This window comes from Myxine glutinosa, chromosome 6, assembly GCF_964187855.1.
Source record: "Myxine glutinosa chromosome 6, kmMyxGlut1.1, whole genome shotgun sequence".
NCBI classification, from domain to species: domain Eukaryota; kingdom Metazoa; phylum Chordata; class Myxini; order Myxiniformes; family Myxinidae; genus Myxine; species Myxine glutinosa.
In genome coordinates this window covers 83,824,546-83,839,116 of record NC_136266.1, presented here as the reverse complement: position 1 = coordinate 83,839,116, position 14,571 = coordinate 83,824,546, and the positions used below count along the sequence as shown (strand labels likewise).

At 40.5% G+C, this 14,571-nt stretch overlaps 1 protein-coding gene across 2 annotated transcripts in view; it reads right to left on the bottom strand.

Moving 5' to 3' along the window:
• Positions 1 to 14,232, bottom strand: part of LOC137430025 (poly(U)-binding-splicing factor PUF60) — a 93,695-nt gene extending 79,463 nt beyond the window's left edge. For both annotated transcript variants that reach the window (XM_068120484.2, XM_068120486.2), the window contains exons 1-2: positions 13,912 to 14,232; positions 10,021 to 10,356 (exon numbers count right to left, since the gene is read on the bottom strand). In XM_068120484.2, the coding sequence (XP_067976585.1) occupies positions 10,021 to 10,356; positions 13,912 to 14,004 (429 nt within the window). In that variant the 5' untranslated portion in view covers positions 14,005 to 14,232. The remainder of the gene's footprint in view (positions 1 to 10,020; positions 10,357 to 13,911) is intronic.
• Between the last annotated feature and the right edge of the window lie 339 nt (positions 14,233 to 14,571).

Sequence of the window (14,571 nt, the reverse complement as noted above, 5' to 3'; positions counted from 1 at the left end):
GGTCGGCTGCTGGTCCAAGTGGTCGATTTGACGCGTTAATTCTGCCCACAAGTTCTCTATCGGATTCATATCCGGGGACATGGCAGGCCACTCCATATGCTCTACACCACGGTCAGCAAGAAAGTGTTGGATCATGTGAGCACGATGAAGCCGTGCATTGTCATCTTGGAAGACAAAGTTTCCTCGAAAGGCTGCACGAGCAAATGGAAGCAATGTTTCTTCCAGAAAGGCCCTGTACTTGAACTGGTTCAGGTTTCCATTCAGAACAACCAGGTCAGTTTTGCCCCCTGCATGAAAAGCAGCCCAAACGGTCACCCCACCACCTCCAGCTTGGACTTTTGGCACTATACAATCTTCGTTGTAGGCTTCATGCACTTGCCTACGCACTTGGACGCGGCCATCTTGACGATAGACCAGAAATCTAGACTCGTCAATGAAGATCACATGATTCCAGTGTCCTGGCTGCCATTGACGGTGCTCTCTGGCCCACTGCAATCGGCGCTGGCGGTGTTGTCTGGTCAGGCGTGGCTTTTTCAGGGGACGCCTGGCACGATAGCCTGCTTGAACCAGTCGTTGGTTGACTAGCCTTCTGGATACAGGCACATTTGTCAGTTGCTGCCACTCAGCCCTAAGCCGATTAGCTGACTTGGTACGGCCATTGCGGACTAACCAGTGCAGCTGGCGATCATCCCTCCTTGTGGTTCTGCGGGGACGTCCTGGCCTCGGTATTGGAGTAGGGACACCCCTCTGAGCATTTCGTTTCAGGATCTTTGACACCTGACCTTGAGTGATGCCATACTGCCGAGCAATAGCACGCCGTTTCATGCTGTAATTTCGTAAAGCCACCACTCCGTGACAATCAGCATTGTCGAGTTGACGGACCATCTCCAGAGGAAGCGGCAATAACTTTTGGAGACGTGCAGCAGTTGTTTTCCACTAATACAGAACACAACAACCCTTGTACACCCAACTGTGAAGCCAATCATCAAATGCACCTGTCCGTACATTTTGCCACACCACCTGTGATATAATCCTGTTGTTCACTTCTTGCTGCGACAGACAATCAGTGACATGGTTCTTTTAACAAATAAATCACCAAAGTGTAAAAGAAACTCACGAGATCGATATACTGAGTTAAGAAAGTAAACACAAGTCAAGAAATAAAAATATTCCATATTAAATGCCAAGTCTGTACATTGGGTTGCGTAAACGTAGAGGTGTATGGTATGTGGACATTGAACAGTTGGATACTGCCATTTTGATGTTGTTGAAGTGATTCAATACTTCAAAGAAGTCAAAATGCTCAATAAGTGACAGTAGTGTCTGGTATTAAGAAAACAAAAACGAGAAAGCATCTGAAAATGCAAAGTACATCCACTTTGCATTCGGACTTCCTTCTTCTTCTTCCGTTTGCTAAAAATGTCGAAAACAGCACAAAAAAAAAAAAAAATCAATGGCTTTACGACCCAATACAGAGTGCTCTCTGGTCAAAAGGTCAAAGTAACCCTGCTCAAAAGTAACCCTGCTCAAATTTCAAGTCAATAAAATGAAAATAGATTGTGACCTTGACCTTTTGATATAAAAAAACAAAAAAACAATCTACTCGCTTTTGATTGGCGAACCAATTCAGTGACCCAATTTGCAAATTCTTAAAATTTCAGGTTCAAGGATGAAAATTAACGTTTTTATATGCCATTTGATATTTAAACCAAATTATTCCTTTAGCTTCTCCATGTCCTTTAGCTTCTATAATAAATATGTTTTGAAAATGCGATGACAAAATCTCAAATGGTTTGAAAATAAAGTTACGGCCTGGACAGACACACAGACAAAGATAGACAGACACAGAAGTGGTTGCAAAACCCCGTCTCCAACTATGTGGGGGGTGGGCTAACAACACGTATGTAAAGCAAATTTGAGGTTTTAAACCTATTTGATGCCAGAGAACGAGCTGTTGATATTGGGAGAGCACATGGGCTAGCTCCTCAGACGGTAAAAACAATTTAGTAATGCTGACAAAAATCAAAAGAAAGAGCGCAAGGTGAGACACCTTTAAGAGCTACCAAGATAAGCTGTACTAAAAACAGCATCATGGGAAATATGGAAAGGCTCTTGGTCATCAGGAACAAAGATCAAAACCAATGCCATGTGCCTCTTACTATGATGGCAATTCAAGTGAAAGATAAAAAGCTTGCATGACGACTTATGGAATGATCCAGATCCGGGCCCATCAGTGGGATACAAAATGTAAACCGTTCAGCTTCGCGGAGGTATGCCCTCTGCCGAGTGCCGTTTTTTAATGCTATTTCATTTTAGAATGTACTAAACATGACTACATGCAGAGCATTTAAACGTTTAATGTTTTAAGCAGTGCAGCCACTTCAATATTTGGCTATTCCTTCCTTCCATCCATCAAAAATGAAGAAGAACCTTTCTAACCCACCGATCTGTGTTGAATTCCAGAGTGTTATTAAAGGTGGTTCTAAAGGGTAATTCTAAATGCCGATTCCAAATGGGCTTTTTGTCCACTTAGTCTTGGCTCATATAAGAGCTAACACAAAGAACTTGCAATAACGGGAGTGGAAGAAAAGAGGGGGAGAGAGCGAGGGAAGTATAACAACAGTAGGGAACAGGATCTATAAAGGTTAATTCTAAAGGTTAATTATAAAGGGTAATTCCAAAGAGTGATTCTAAAGGGCAATTCCATAGGGTAATTCCAATGGGTGATTTTAAAGGGTAATTCAAAAGAGTGATTCTAAAGGGTAATTCCAATGGGTGATTTTAAAGGGTAATTCAAAAGAGTGATTCTAAAGGGTAATTCCAATGGGTGATTTTAAATGGTAATTCAAAAGAGTGATTCTAAAGGGTAATTCTAAAGGGTGATTCTAAAGGGTGATTCCAAAGGGTGATTCTAAAGGATGATTCTAAAGGGCGATTCCAAAGGGTGATTTTAAAGGGTAATTCAAAAGAGTAATTCTAAAGGGTGATTCTAAAGGGTGATTCTAAAGGGTGATTCTAAAGGGTGATTCTAAAGAGTAATTCTAAAGGGTGATTCTAAAGGGTGATTCTAAAGTGTGATTCTAAAGAGTAATTCTAAAGGGTGATTCTAAAGGGTGATTCCAAAGGGTGATTCTAAAGGATGATTCTAAAGGGTGATTCCAAAGGGTGATTCCAATGGGTGATTTTAAAGGGTAATTCAAAAGAGTAATTCTAAAGGGTGATTCTAAAGGGTGATTCTAAAGGGTGATTCTAAAGGGTGATTCTAAAGTGTGATTCTAAAGGGTGATTCTAAAGGGTGATTCTAAAAGGTGATTCTAAAGGGCAATTCCATAGGGTAATTCCAATGGGTGATTTTAAAGGGTAATTCAAAAGAGTGATTCTAAAGGGTAATTCCAATGGGTGATTTTAAAGGGTAATTCAAAAGAGTGATTCTAAAGGGTAATTTTAAAGGGTGATTCTAAAGGGTGATTCCAAAGGGTGATTCTAAAGGGTGATTCTAAAGGGTGATTCTAAAGGGTGATTCCAAAGGGTGATTCTAAAGGGTGATTCTAAAGGGTGATTCCAAAGGGTGATTCCAAAGGGTGATTCTAAAGGGTGATTCTAAAGGGTGATTCTAAAGGGTGATTCTAAAGGGTGATTCTAAAGGGTGATTCTGAAGGGTGATTCTAAAGGGTGATTCTGAAGGGTAATTCCATAGGGTAATTCCAATGGGTGATTTTAAAGGGTAATTCAAAAGAGTGATTCTAAAGGGTAATTCCAATGGGTGATTTTAAAGGGTGATTCTAAAGGGTGATTCTAAAGGGTGATTCTAAAGGGTGATTCTAAAGGGTGATTCTAAAGAGTGATTCTAAAGGGTAATTCCATAGGGTAATTCCAATGGGTGATTTTAAAGGGTAATTCAAAAGAGTGATTCTAAAGGGTAATTCCAATGGGTGATTTTAAAGGGTAATTCAAAAGAGTGATTCTAAAGGGTAATTCTAAAGGGTGATTCTAAAGGGTGATTCTAAAGGATGATTCTAAAGGGTGATTCCAAAGGGTGATTCCAATGGGTGATTTTAAAGGGTAATTCTAAAGGGTGATTCTAAAGGGTGATTCTAAAGGGTGATTCTAAAGGGGAATTCCAATGGGTGATTTTAAAGGGTAATTCAAAAGAGTGATTCTAAAGGGTAATTCCAATGGGTGATTTTAAAGGGTAATTCAAAAGAGTGATTCTAAAGGGTAATTCTAAAGGGTGATTCTAAAGGGTGATTCCAAAGGGTGATTCTAAAGGATGATTCTAAAGGGTGATTCCAAAGGGTGATTCCAAAGGGTGATTCCAAAGGGTGATTCCAATGGGTGATTTTAAAGGGTGATTCAAAAGAGTGATTCTAAAGGGTGATTCTAAAGGGTGATTCTAAAGTGTGATTCTAAAGGGTGATTCTAAAGGGTGATTCTAAAGTGTGATTCTAAAGGGTGATTCCAAAGGGCAATTCCATAGGGTAATTCCAATGGGTGATTTTAAAGGGTAATTCAAAAGAGTGATTCTAAAGGGTAATTCCAATGGGTGATTTTAAAGGGTAATTCAAAAGTGATTCTAAAGGGTGATTCCAAAGGGTGATTCCAAAGGATGATTCTAAAGGATGATTCTAAAGGGTGATTCCAAAGGGTGATTCCAAAGGGTGATTCCAAAGGGTGATTCCAAAGGGTGATTCTAAAGGGTGATTCTAAAGGGTGATTCTAAAGGGTGATTCTAAAGGGTGATTCTAAAGGGTGATTCTAAAGGGTAATTTTGAAGGGTGATTCTAAAGGGTGATTCTAAAGAGTGATTCTAAAGGGGAATTCCATAGGGTAATTCCAATGGGTGATTTTAAAGGGTAATTCAAAAGAGTGATTCTAAAGGGTAATTCCAATGGGTGATTTTAAAGGGTGATTCTAAAGGGTGATTCTAAAGGGTGATTCTAAAGGGTAATTCCAAAAAGCAATTCTAAAGGGTGATTCTAAAGGGTGATTCTAAAGGGTGATTCTAAAGGGTGATTCTAAAGGGTGATTCTAAAGGGTAATTCTAAAGGGTAATTCCAAAAAGCGATTCTAAAGGGTGATTCTAAAGGGTGATTCTAAAGGGTGATTCTAAAGGGTGATTCTAAAGGGTAATTCCAAAAAGCGATTCTAAAGGGTGATTCTAAAGGGTGATTCTAAAGGGTGATTCTAAAGGGTGATTCTAAAGGGTGATTCTAAAGGGTGATTCTAAAGGGTGATTCTAAAGGGTGATTCTAAAGGGTAATTTTGAAGGGCGATTCTAAAGGGTGATTCTAAAGAGTGATTCTAAAGGGGAATTCCATAGGGTAATTCCAATGGGTGATTTTAAAGGGTAATTCAAAAGAGTGATTCTAAAGGGTAATTCCAATGGGTGATTTTAAAGGGTGATTCTAAAGGGTGATTCTAAAGGGTGATTCTAAAGGGTAATTCCAAAAAGCAATTCTAAAGGGTGATTCTAAAGGGTGATTCTAAAGGGTGATTCTAAAGGGTGATTCTAAAGGGTGATTCTAAAGGGTGATTCTAAAGGGTGATTCTAAAGGGTGATTCTAAAGGGTGATTCTAAAGGGTGATTCTAAAGGGTGATTCTAAAGGGTGATTCTAAAGGGTGATTCTAAAGGGTGATTCTAAAGGGTGATTCTAAAGGGTGATTCTAAAGGGTGATTCTAAAGGGTGATTCTAAAGGGTGATTCTAAAGGGTGATTCTAAAGGGTAATTCTAAAGGGTGATTCTAAAGGGTGATTCTAAAGGGCGATTCTAAAGGGTGATTCTAAAGGGCGATTCTAAAGGGCGATTCTAAAGGGCGATTCTAAAGGGCGATTCTAAAGGGTGATTCTAAAGGGTGATTCTAAAGGGTAATTCTAAAGGGTAATTCTATAGGGTAATTCCAATGGGTGATTTTAAAGGGTAATTCCAATGGGTGATTTTAAAGGGTAATTCAAAAGAGTGATTCTAAAGGGTAATTCCAATGGGTGATTTTAAAGGGTAATTCAAAAGAGTGATTCTAAAGGGTAATTCTAAAGGCTGATTCTAAAGGGTGATTCCAAAGGGTGATTCTAAAGGATGATTCTAAAGGGTGATTCCAAAGGGTGATTCCAAAGGGTGATTCCAAAGGGTGATTTTAAAGGGTGATTCAAAAGAGTGATTCTAAAGGGTGATTCTAAAGGGTGATTCTAAAGGGTGATTCTAAAGTGTGATTCTAAAGGGTGATTCTAAAGGGTGATTCCAAAGGGCAATTCCATAGGGTAATTCCAATGGGTGATTTTAAAGGGTAATTCAAAAGAGTGATTCTAAAGGGTGATTCCAAAGGGTGATTCCAAAGGATGATTCTAAAGGATGATTCTAAAGGGTGATTCTAAAGGGTGATTCTAAAGGGTGATTCCAAAGGGTGATTCCAAAGGGTGATTCCAAAGGGTGATTCTAAAGGGTGATTCTAAAGGGTAATTCTAAAGGGTAATTCTAAAGGGTAATTCTAAAGGGTAATTACAAAAAGCGATTCTAAAGGGTGATTCTAAAGGGTGATTCTAAAGGGTGATTCTAAAGGGTAATTCTAAAGGGTAATTCCAAAAAGCGATTCTAAAGGGTGATTCTAAAGGGTGATTCTAAAGGGTGATTCTAAAGGGTGATTCTAAAGGGTGATTCTAAAGGGTGATTCTAAAGGGTGATTCTAAAGGGTGATTCTAAAGGGTGATTCTAAAGGGTGATTCTAAAGGGTGATTCTAAAGGGTAATTTTGAAGGGTGATTCTAAAGGGTGATTCTAAAGAGTGATTCTAAAGGGGAATTCCATAGGGTAATTCCAATGGGTGATTTTAAAGGGTAATTCAAAAGAGTGATTCTAAAGGGTAATTCCAATGGGTGATTTTAAAGGGTGATTCTAAAGGGTGATTCTAAAGGGTGATTCTAAAGGGTGATTCTAAAGGGTGATTCTAAAGGGTGATTCTAAAGGGTAATTCCAAAAAGCAATTCTAAAGGGTGATTCTAAAGGGTGATTCTAAAGGGTGATTCTAAAGGGTAATTCCAAAAAGCAATTCTAAAGGGTGATTCTAAAGGGTGATTCTAAAGGGTGATTCTAAAGGGTGATTCTAAAGGGTGATTCTAAAGGGTGATTCTAAAGGGTGATTCTAAAGGGCGATTCTAAAGGGCGATTCTAAAGGGCGATTCTAAAGGGCGATTCTAAAGGGCGATTCTAAAGGGCGATTCTAAAGGGCGATTCTAAAGGGCGATTCTAAAGGGTGATTCTAAAGGGTGATTCTAAAGGGTAATTCTAAAGGGTAATTCCAAAAAGCGATTCTAAAGGGTGATTCTAAAGAGTGATTCTAAAGGGTGATTCTAAAGGGTGATTCTAAAGGGTGATTCTAAAGGGTGATTCTAAAGGGTGATTCTAATGGGTGATTTTAAAGGGTAATTCAAAAGAGTGATTCTAAAGGGTGATTCTAAAGGGTGATTCTAAAGGGTGATTCTAAAGGGTGATTCTAAAGGGTGATTCTAAAGGGTGATTCTAAAGGGTGATTCTAAAGGGTGATTCTAAAGGGTGATTCTAAAGGGTGATTCTAAAGGGTGATTCTAAAGGGTGATTCTAAAGTGTGATTCTAAAGGGCAATTCCATAGGGTAATTCCATAGGGTAATTCCAATGGGTGATTTTAAAGGGTAATTCAAAAGTGATTCTAAAGGGTGATTCTAAAGGGTGATTCTAAAGGGTGATTCTAAAGGGTGATTCTAAAGGGCGATTCTAAAGGGCGATTCTAAAGGGCGATTCTAAAGGGCGATTCTAAAGGGCGATTCTAAAGGGTGATTCTAAAGGGCGATTCTAAAGGGCGATTCTAAAGGGTGATTCTAAAGGGTGATTCTAAAGGGTGATTCTAAAGGGTGATTCTAAAGGGTGATTCTAAAGGGTAATTCTAAAGGATAATTCTAAAGGATAATTCTAAAGGATAATTCTAAAGGGTAATTCCAAAGAGCAATTCTAAAGGGTGATTCCAAAGGGTGATTCCAATGGGTGATTTTAAAGGGTAATTCAAAAGAGTGATTCTAAAGGGTGATTCTAAAGGGTGATTCTAAAGGGTGATTCTAAAGTGTGATTCTAAAGGGTGATTCTAAAGGGCAATTCCATAGGGTAATTCCAATGGGTGATTTTAAAGGGTAATTCAAAAGTGATTCTAAAGGGTAATTCCAATGGGTGATTTTAAAGGGTAATTCAAAAGAGTGATTCCAAAGGGTGATTCCAAAGGGTGATTCCAAAGGGTGATTCCAAAGGGTGATTCCAAAGGGTGATTCCAAAGGGTGATTCCAAAGGGTGATTCCAAAGGGTGATTCCAAAGGGTGATTCCAAAGGGTGATTCCAAAGGGTGATTCCAAAGGGTGATTCTAAAGGGTGATTCTAAAGGGTGATTCTAAAGGGTGATTCTAAAGGGTGATTCTAAAGGGTGATTCTCAAGGGTAATTTTGAAGGGTGATTCTAAAGGGTGATTCTAAAGGGTGATTCTAAAGAGTGATTCTAAAGGGGAATTCCATAGGGTAATTCCAATGGGTGATTTTAAAGGGTAATTCAAAAGAGTGATTCTAAAGGGTGATTCCAATGGGTGATTTTAAAGGGTGATTCTAAAGGGTGATTCTAAAGGGTAATTCCAAAAAGCAATTCTAAAGGGTGATTCTAAAGGGTGATTCTAAAGGGTGATTCTAAAGGGTGATTCTAAAGGGTGATTCTAAAGGGTGATTCTAAAGGGTGATTCTAAAGGGTGATTCTAAAGGGTGATTCTAAAGGGTGATTCTAAAGGGTGATTCTCAAGGGTGATTCTCAAGGGTGATTTTAAAGGGTAATTCAAAAGAGTGATTCAAAAGGGTGATTCTAAAGGGTGATTCTAAAGGGTGATTCAAAAGGGTGATTCTAAAGGGTGATTCTAAAGGGTGATTCTAAAGGGTGATTCTAAAGGGTGATTCTAAAGGGCGATTCTAAAGGGTGATTCTAAAGGGTGATTCTAAAGGGTGATTCTAAAGGGTGATTCTAAAGGGTGATTCTAAAGGGTGATTCTAAAGGGTGATTCTAAAGGGTGATTCTAAAGAGTGATTCTAAAGGGCGATTCTAAAGGGCGATTCTAAAGGATAATTCTAAAGGGTAATTCCAAAGAGCAATTCTAAAGGGTAATTCTAAAGGATAATTCTAAAGGATAATTCTAAAGGATAATTCTAAAGGATAATTCTAAAGGATAATTCTAAAGGATAATTCTAAAGGATAATTCTAAAGGATAATTCTAAAGGATAATTCTAAAGGATAATTCTAAAGGGTAATTCTAAAGGATAATTCTAAAGGGTAATTCCAAAGAGCAATTCTAAAGGATAATTCTAAAGGATAATTCCAAAGAGCAATTCTAAAGGGTAACATTCATGTTTAGGCTTTGCCGATATCATACTAAAAATGCCAAAATGAACCGCTACATTCGGACACGAGTGCGATTATTTCCTGATTAGAAACGTTCAAAGGAACCCAACTCCAATTTATGCATTGATTATCATGTGCAAATATGATTCGCTTAACGTTTCATTTTTCGAGAATGCAACTATGACGTCGAGTGAGGACCGAGTGTACTATAATACAAATACAGGACTGTAAAAAGCCTCGAGACCAACTTGAACAAAATTTTAATGAAGGACACAAATGTATTGATATGGATACCATAAATATTATTGTTAAATAAAACAAAATGGCCACCTGAACCTGTATAGAGAGAATACTGCCTACAAAGGCCATGATGACCTTTTCCTTGGGTAGTCATTATCAACAGGATTAACTTTACAGTGTCCATAATTTAAACAGAAGGTAATAAGTGAAGTCCCTCAACAACAAAAACATTTGACTGCAAGGAAACTACCTCCCAATCAGTTCAAATTAACAATGCCAACCAAAAGGTCATAACTCCCAGCTGTTACTCAATTTACTTAACATACATCTTAAAATATTAATCATCTCCAGCATTCAAAGCCTGGTTTCAGGTCCTCAATTTCCACTTGCCTTTTGCAGAGCCTCCTGCTGAGCAACCGTTAGTGTGGGAAGTCCCTGCTTCTGTGTTGTTCTCACAGTCATTGGCACAACCGGCTGCCCATTTTCGATTGGCGCCTCCTCTGTTACGACAGGATCAACGACACCGTTGTTCACATCTCCGAGTACATGCTCAACTGGCAAGCTGGCTTCGTCAGAGCAAATAATGCTCTCGACATTTCTGTCCACATCTACACTGAAGTCCATATCCATTGCAGGTTGTTCCTCATCTTCTCCAATTGGCTCTGGTGAGCGAAAGTCCAGATCACTGTTACCCCACTGTGCAACTGTCGTATAACTAAGGGACACCTGAAAGAGAGCAGATAATGCAAATTAAACCGAAAATAATCATTAGCGCCAGCCTCCATGAACACATTACCCTCCCACACCTACAACTCGAGAGAAAACACAATTCCTCTCAAGGTCTCTTGATGTAACCACTTATACGGGCAAGGACCAAACTAAATCACCAAATAATGATTTATATTCAACGTTTAAGGTCCGATTTATTGTGCAGAGCTCAAATATGTCAGATTCAAACTCAGATCCATTTAAACGTTATCTGTAATTATACTGAACATCTCCAATAATTTGTGAACCTATTCCTTGTACAAAATAATTCCCCCACGTATCGCTCAGACTGTTCAATAAATGGCGCCTTCACGTTCATCGAATGATGGATTGATCTGGAATCGAAAGGGGAACGCTGTTTAAGCACATTACCGAGGATATGCAGTCGTAGCACACAATTAAAAAGAAAGGGCATGGAGTTGTAAAAACAAGAGTAAACCGCAAAGAAAAACAACAAGGAACTAAGCACGAATGACTACAACAAACAACAGGCATTTTAAGGCCATTTTCCCTGCAAGAGCGGGGGTTAGCCTTGCGGTCCCCATGACAATCTTCTCCATTTTGCCCTATATTCTGTATCTCCCCTTGTTAACCCCCTTGCCCGCAATTTCTTCTTCGACCATCTTTAGACAAGTCTTTCTCGGTCTTCCCCATCCTCTACTTCCTTCTACATTCATTTCCATCACTCTTCTCAACCAGTCACTTTCATCCTTCCTCAACACATGACCAAACCATCTCAACCTGTTCCTCTTCACAGCATCAATCACAGGCTCTATTCCCATCATCTTTCACAATTCATCATTTGTCTTCCTCTCTCTCTCAACGATACTCCGCACATCCACCGAACCATTCGCATTTCCACCCTTTCCAGCCTTCGTTGCTGCTCCACGTTCATTACCCATGTCTCGCTCCCATAAATCATAACACTTCTCACACATGCAGCTTCAACGACCTTTCCCTTCAGCTTCAACGAAACTCCCCTCCTCGTCAGCACGCCACTCAGTTCCCGAAACTTCTTCCATGCACATCTCACTCGAGCAACCGTTGCCGAGTCGGATCCACCTTCTCCATTCAGCATGTCTCCTAAGTAACAAAATGTTTTCACACCTTCCAGCTTCACGCCGTCTCCAAGATCCAACTCAACATTTCCTCCATCTGCAGCTCCCTCTGTGCTCACCTTTCACTTGAATGTAGCTGCCACACTGGTTAATGACCCTCTCAAACCACTACATTTTTGATGAACCCACTCAGCGCACATTGAATGGAGTTCACTCCGACACCCTTCCTGCACACAGCACACGGCCACTTCCCAATTCTTTCCACCTCACCACATGCTTTACCACTTGCAATCACCTTCGTTTTTCCGATATTCACCTTCAGACCTTTTGTCTCCATACATTCCTTCCACTTGTTCATCTTCTCCTTCAGTCCATCCATACTTTCTGCAATCAACACCAGATCATCTGCATACAACTCCCACGGTAATCCCTCCTTTATGTTCCAAGCCAGCACCTCCATCACAGCTGAAATGACTAACGCACTCCACTCTTCAACACACTCCACTCCACTCTAATATAGTAATAATATTACTAATATTACTCTACTCTAATAATAAGCACGAATGACTAAACAATGAAATTGCTTTTTTTGAAATGAAACTAAACAATGAAAATGAAACTTTTTGAAAACAAACAAAACAATGAAACAATGAAACTAAACAATGGAGAAAGAAAAAAAAAAAAACTTCTCCCCCCTCTTTTCCACTCTTCAACACACTCCACTACACTCCACTCTTCCCTTCAACACACTCCACTCTTCCCTTCAACACACTCCACTCTTCCCTTCAACACACTCCACTCTTCTCTTCAACACACTCCACTCTTCTCAACAACACACTCCACTCTTCTCAACAACACACTCCACTCTTCTCAACAACACACTCCACTCTTCTCAACAACACACTCCACTCTTCTCAACAACACACTCCACTCTTCTCAACAACACACTCCACTCTTCTCAACAACACACTCCACTCTTCTCAACAACACACTCCACTCTTCTCAACAACACACTCCACTCTTCTCAACAACACACTCCACTCTTCTCAACAACACACTCCACTCTTCTCAACAACACACTCCACTCTTCTCAACAACACACTCCACTCTTCTCAACAACACACTCCACTCTTCTCAACAACACACTCCACTCTTCTCAACAACACACTCCACTCCCCTCTTCAACACACTCCACTCCCCTCTTCAACACACTCCACTCTCCTCTTCAACACACTCCACTCCTCTTCAACACACTCCACTCCCCTCTTCAACACACTCCACTCCCCTCTTCAACACACTCCACTCCCCTCTTCAACACACTCCACTCCCCTCTTCAACACACTCCACTCCCCTCTTCAACACACTCCACTCCCCTCCACTCCACTCTTCTCTTCAACACACTCCACTCTTCTCTTCAACACACTCAACTCCCCTCTTCAACACACTCCACTCCCCTCTTCAACACACTCCACTCCCCTCTTCTCTTCAACACACTCCACTCTTCTCTTCAACACACTCCACTCTTCTCTTCAACACACTCCACTCCCCTCCACTCTTCTCTTCAACACACTCCACTCCCCTCCACTCTTCTCTTCAACACACTCCACTCCCCTCTTCTCTTCAACACACTCCACTCCCCTCTTCTCTTCAACACACTCCACTCCACTCCACTCCCCTCCACTCCACTGTTCTCTTCAACACACTCCACTCCCCTCCACTCTTCTCTTCTCTTCAACACACTCCACTCCCCTCCACTCTTCTCTTCAACACACTCCACTCCCCTCCACTCTTCTCTTCAACACACTCCACTCCACTCTTTAAGTTTAATACTCTTGATCCCAATACACTAAAACTACCATATAATCACGATTCCCTGCTTTAAACATCGACGAGAAATCGGCCCTCGCACTCATCTAAGATCATCGAAACCAACGATGGGACAGAACGATCAAACGGAATCCAAATCAGGGAAGATAAAATCATGATTCTTTCCACACGTGACCGTGTAAACGTTCAATGTACTCATCTCAAAGTCAAACACCGTGACAAACCAGGTTCTCGCTTTCATCCACACATCCATTCATTAAAACGATCAAAATCCGTGTTGGATTGGCGGATCGCCCTCCACCTATCAGTATCATCAAACCCCAACTCAACCATTTTGGCTCATAGCAATCTATGGGCAGAAACATCATACATCTCACGACTCGTATCACCGCTCACACCGTCCGATCCCAAACTACCTTCCAAAATCAAATAAACAATCCAGTAAGGAATCACTTCCCCCAAGCAAAGCCGAGCACCTTCCTCTTGAACCCACCATGCAGCATGCGCCCTTTCTACCTCCGGTTACAGGTAAACCGAGAACGCCAGGCCTGAATACACTTTAATTAATAAATAAATAAACACGTCAAGGAGCACGCATTTCCGTTGGTTAAAAATAAATAAAACTTACCTCCTCGAACTCCGCTTGTGGACCGTTGCTCTCTTGGGTTCCCTGGCAAGGACCAGAGTCGAGATTTCCCGCGGTCTCAAGCTGAGCCGCCATGTCCGGGCGCCACACGGGCGACGAACCACGCGCGCCAACGCTTCTTTGCTTGTTTCGGGGACCACAACAGCTATAAAAAAAATGCTCTAAAAGGTATTTAACTCACCAAATAATCGTGATATTATTATCTGAACTCAGAAAATTCCGTTCAATTACAGCGATATCTGCCAAACGCCTTTTCACGAATTACATCTCGCGAGAGCACACGGAATCTTCACACACTCTCGCGATATCTCAGGTACACACAAAAGGTAATATCGCGAGAGCTTAAAATATTGCAGCACGAGATAATGACGCAGATGTTATCGCGAGACTACCTCCTACAAAACGTCATTCTTGTAGATGGGAAAAATCACGACATTCACATTAATTCATCTGCGTCGAAAAACTTAAACTTTGTGAAAAATGAAGTAACAAACACGACTTAGCAGGGTCCCCACATGAGTTACCTTTTAAAATTTTGTTCCAAAATTACGTTTTCAGAGCCGCGAGACTCTAGATATACCACGCACTGAACACGTTGGCAGTCTTTGAGTTCCGGCAGACTTTAAACAGTTTTTGCAGCGT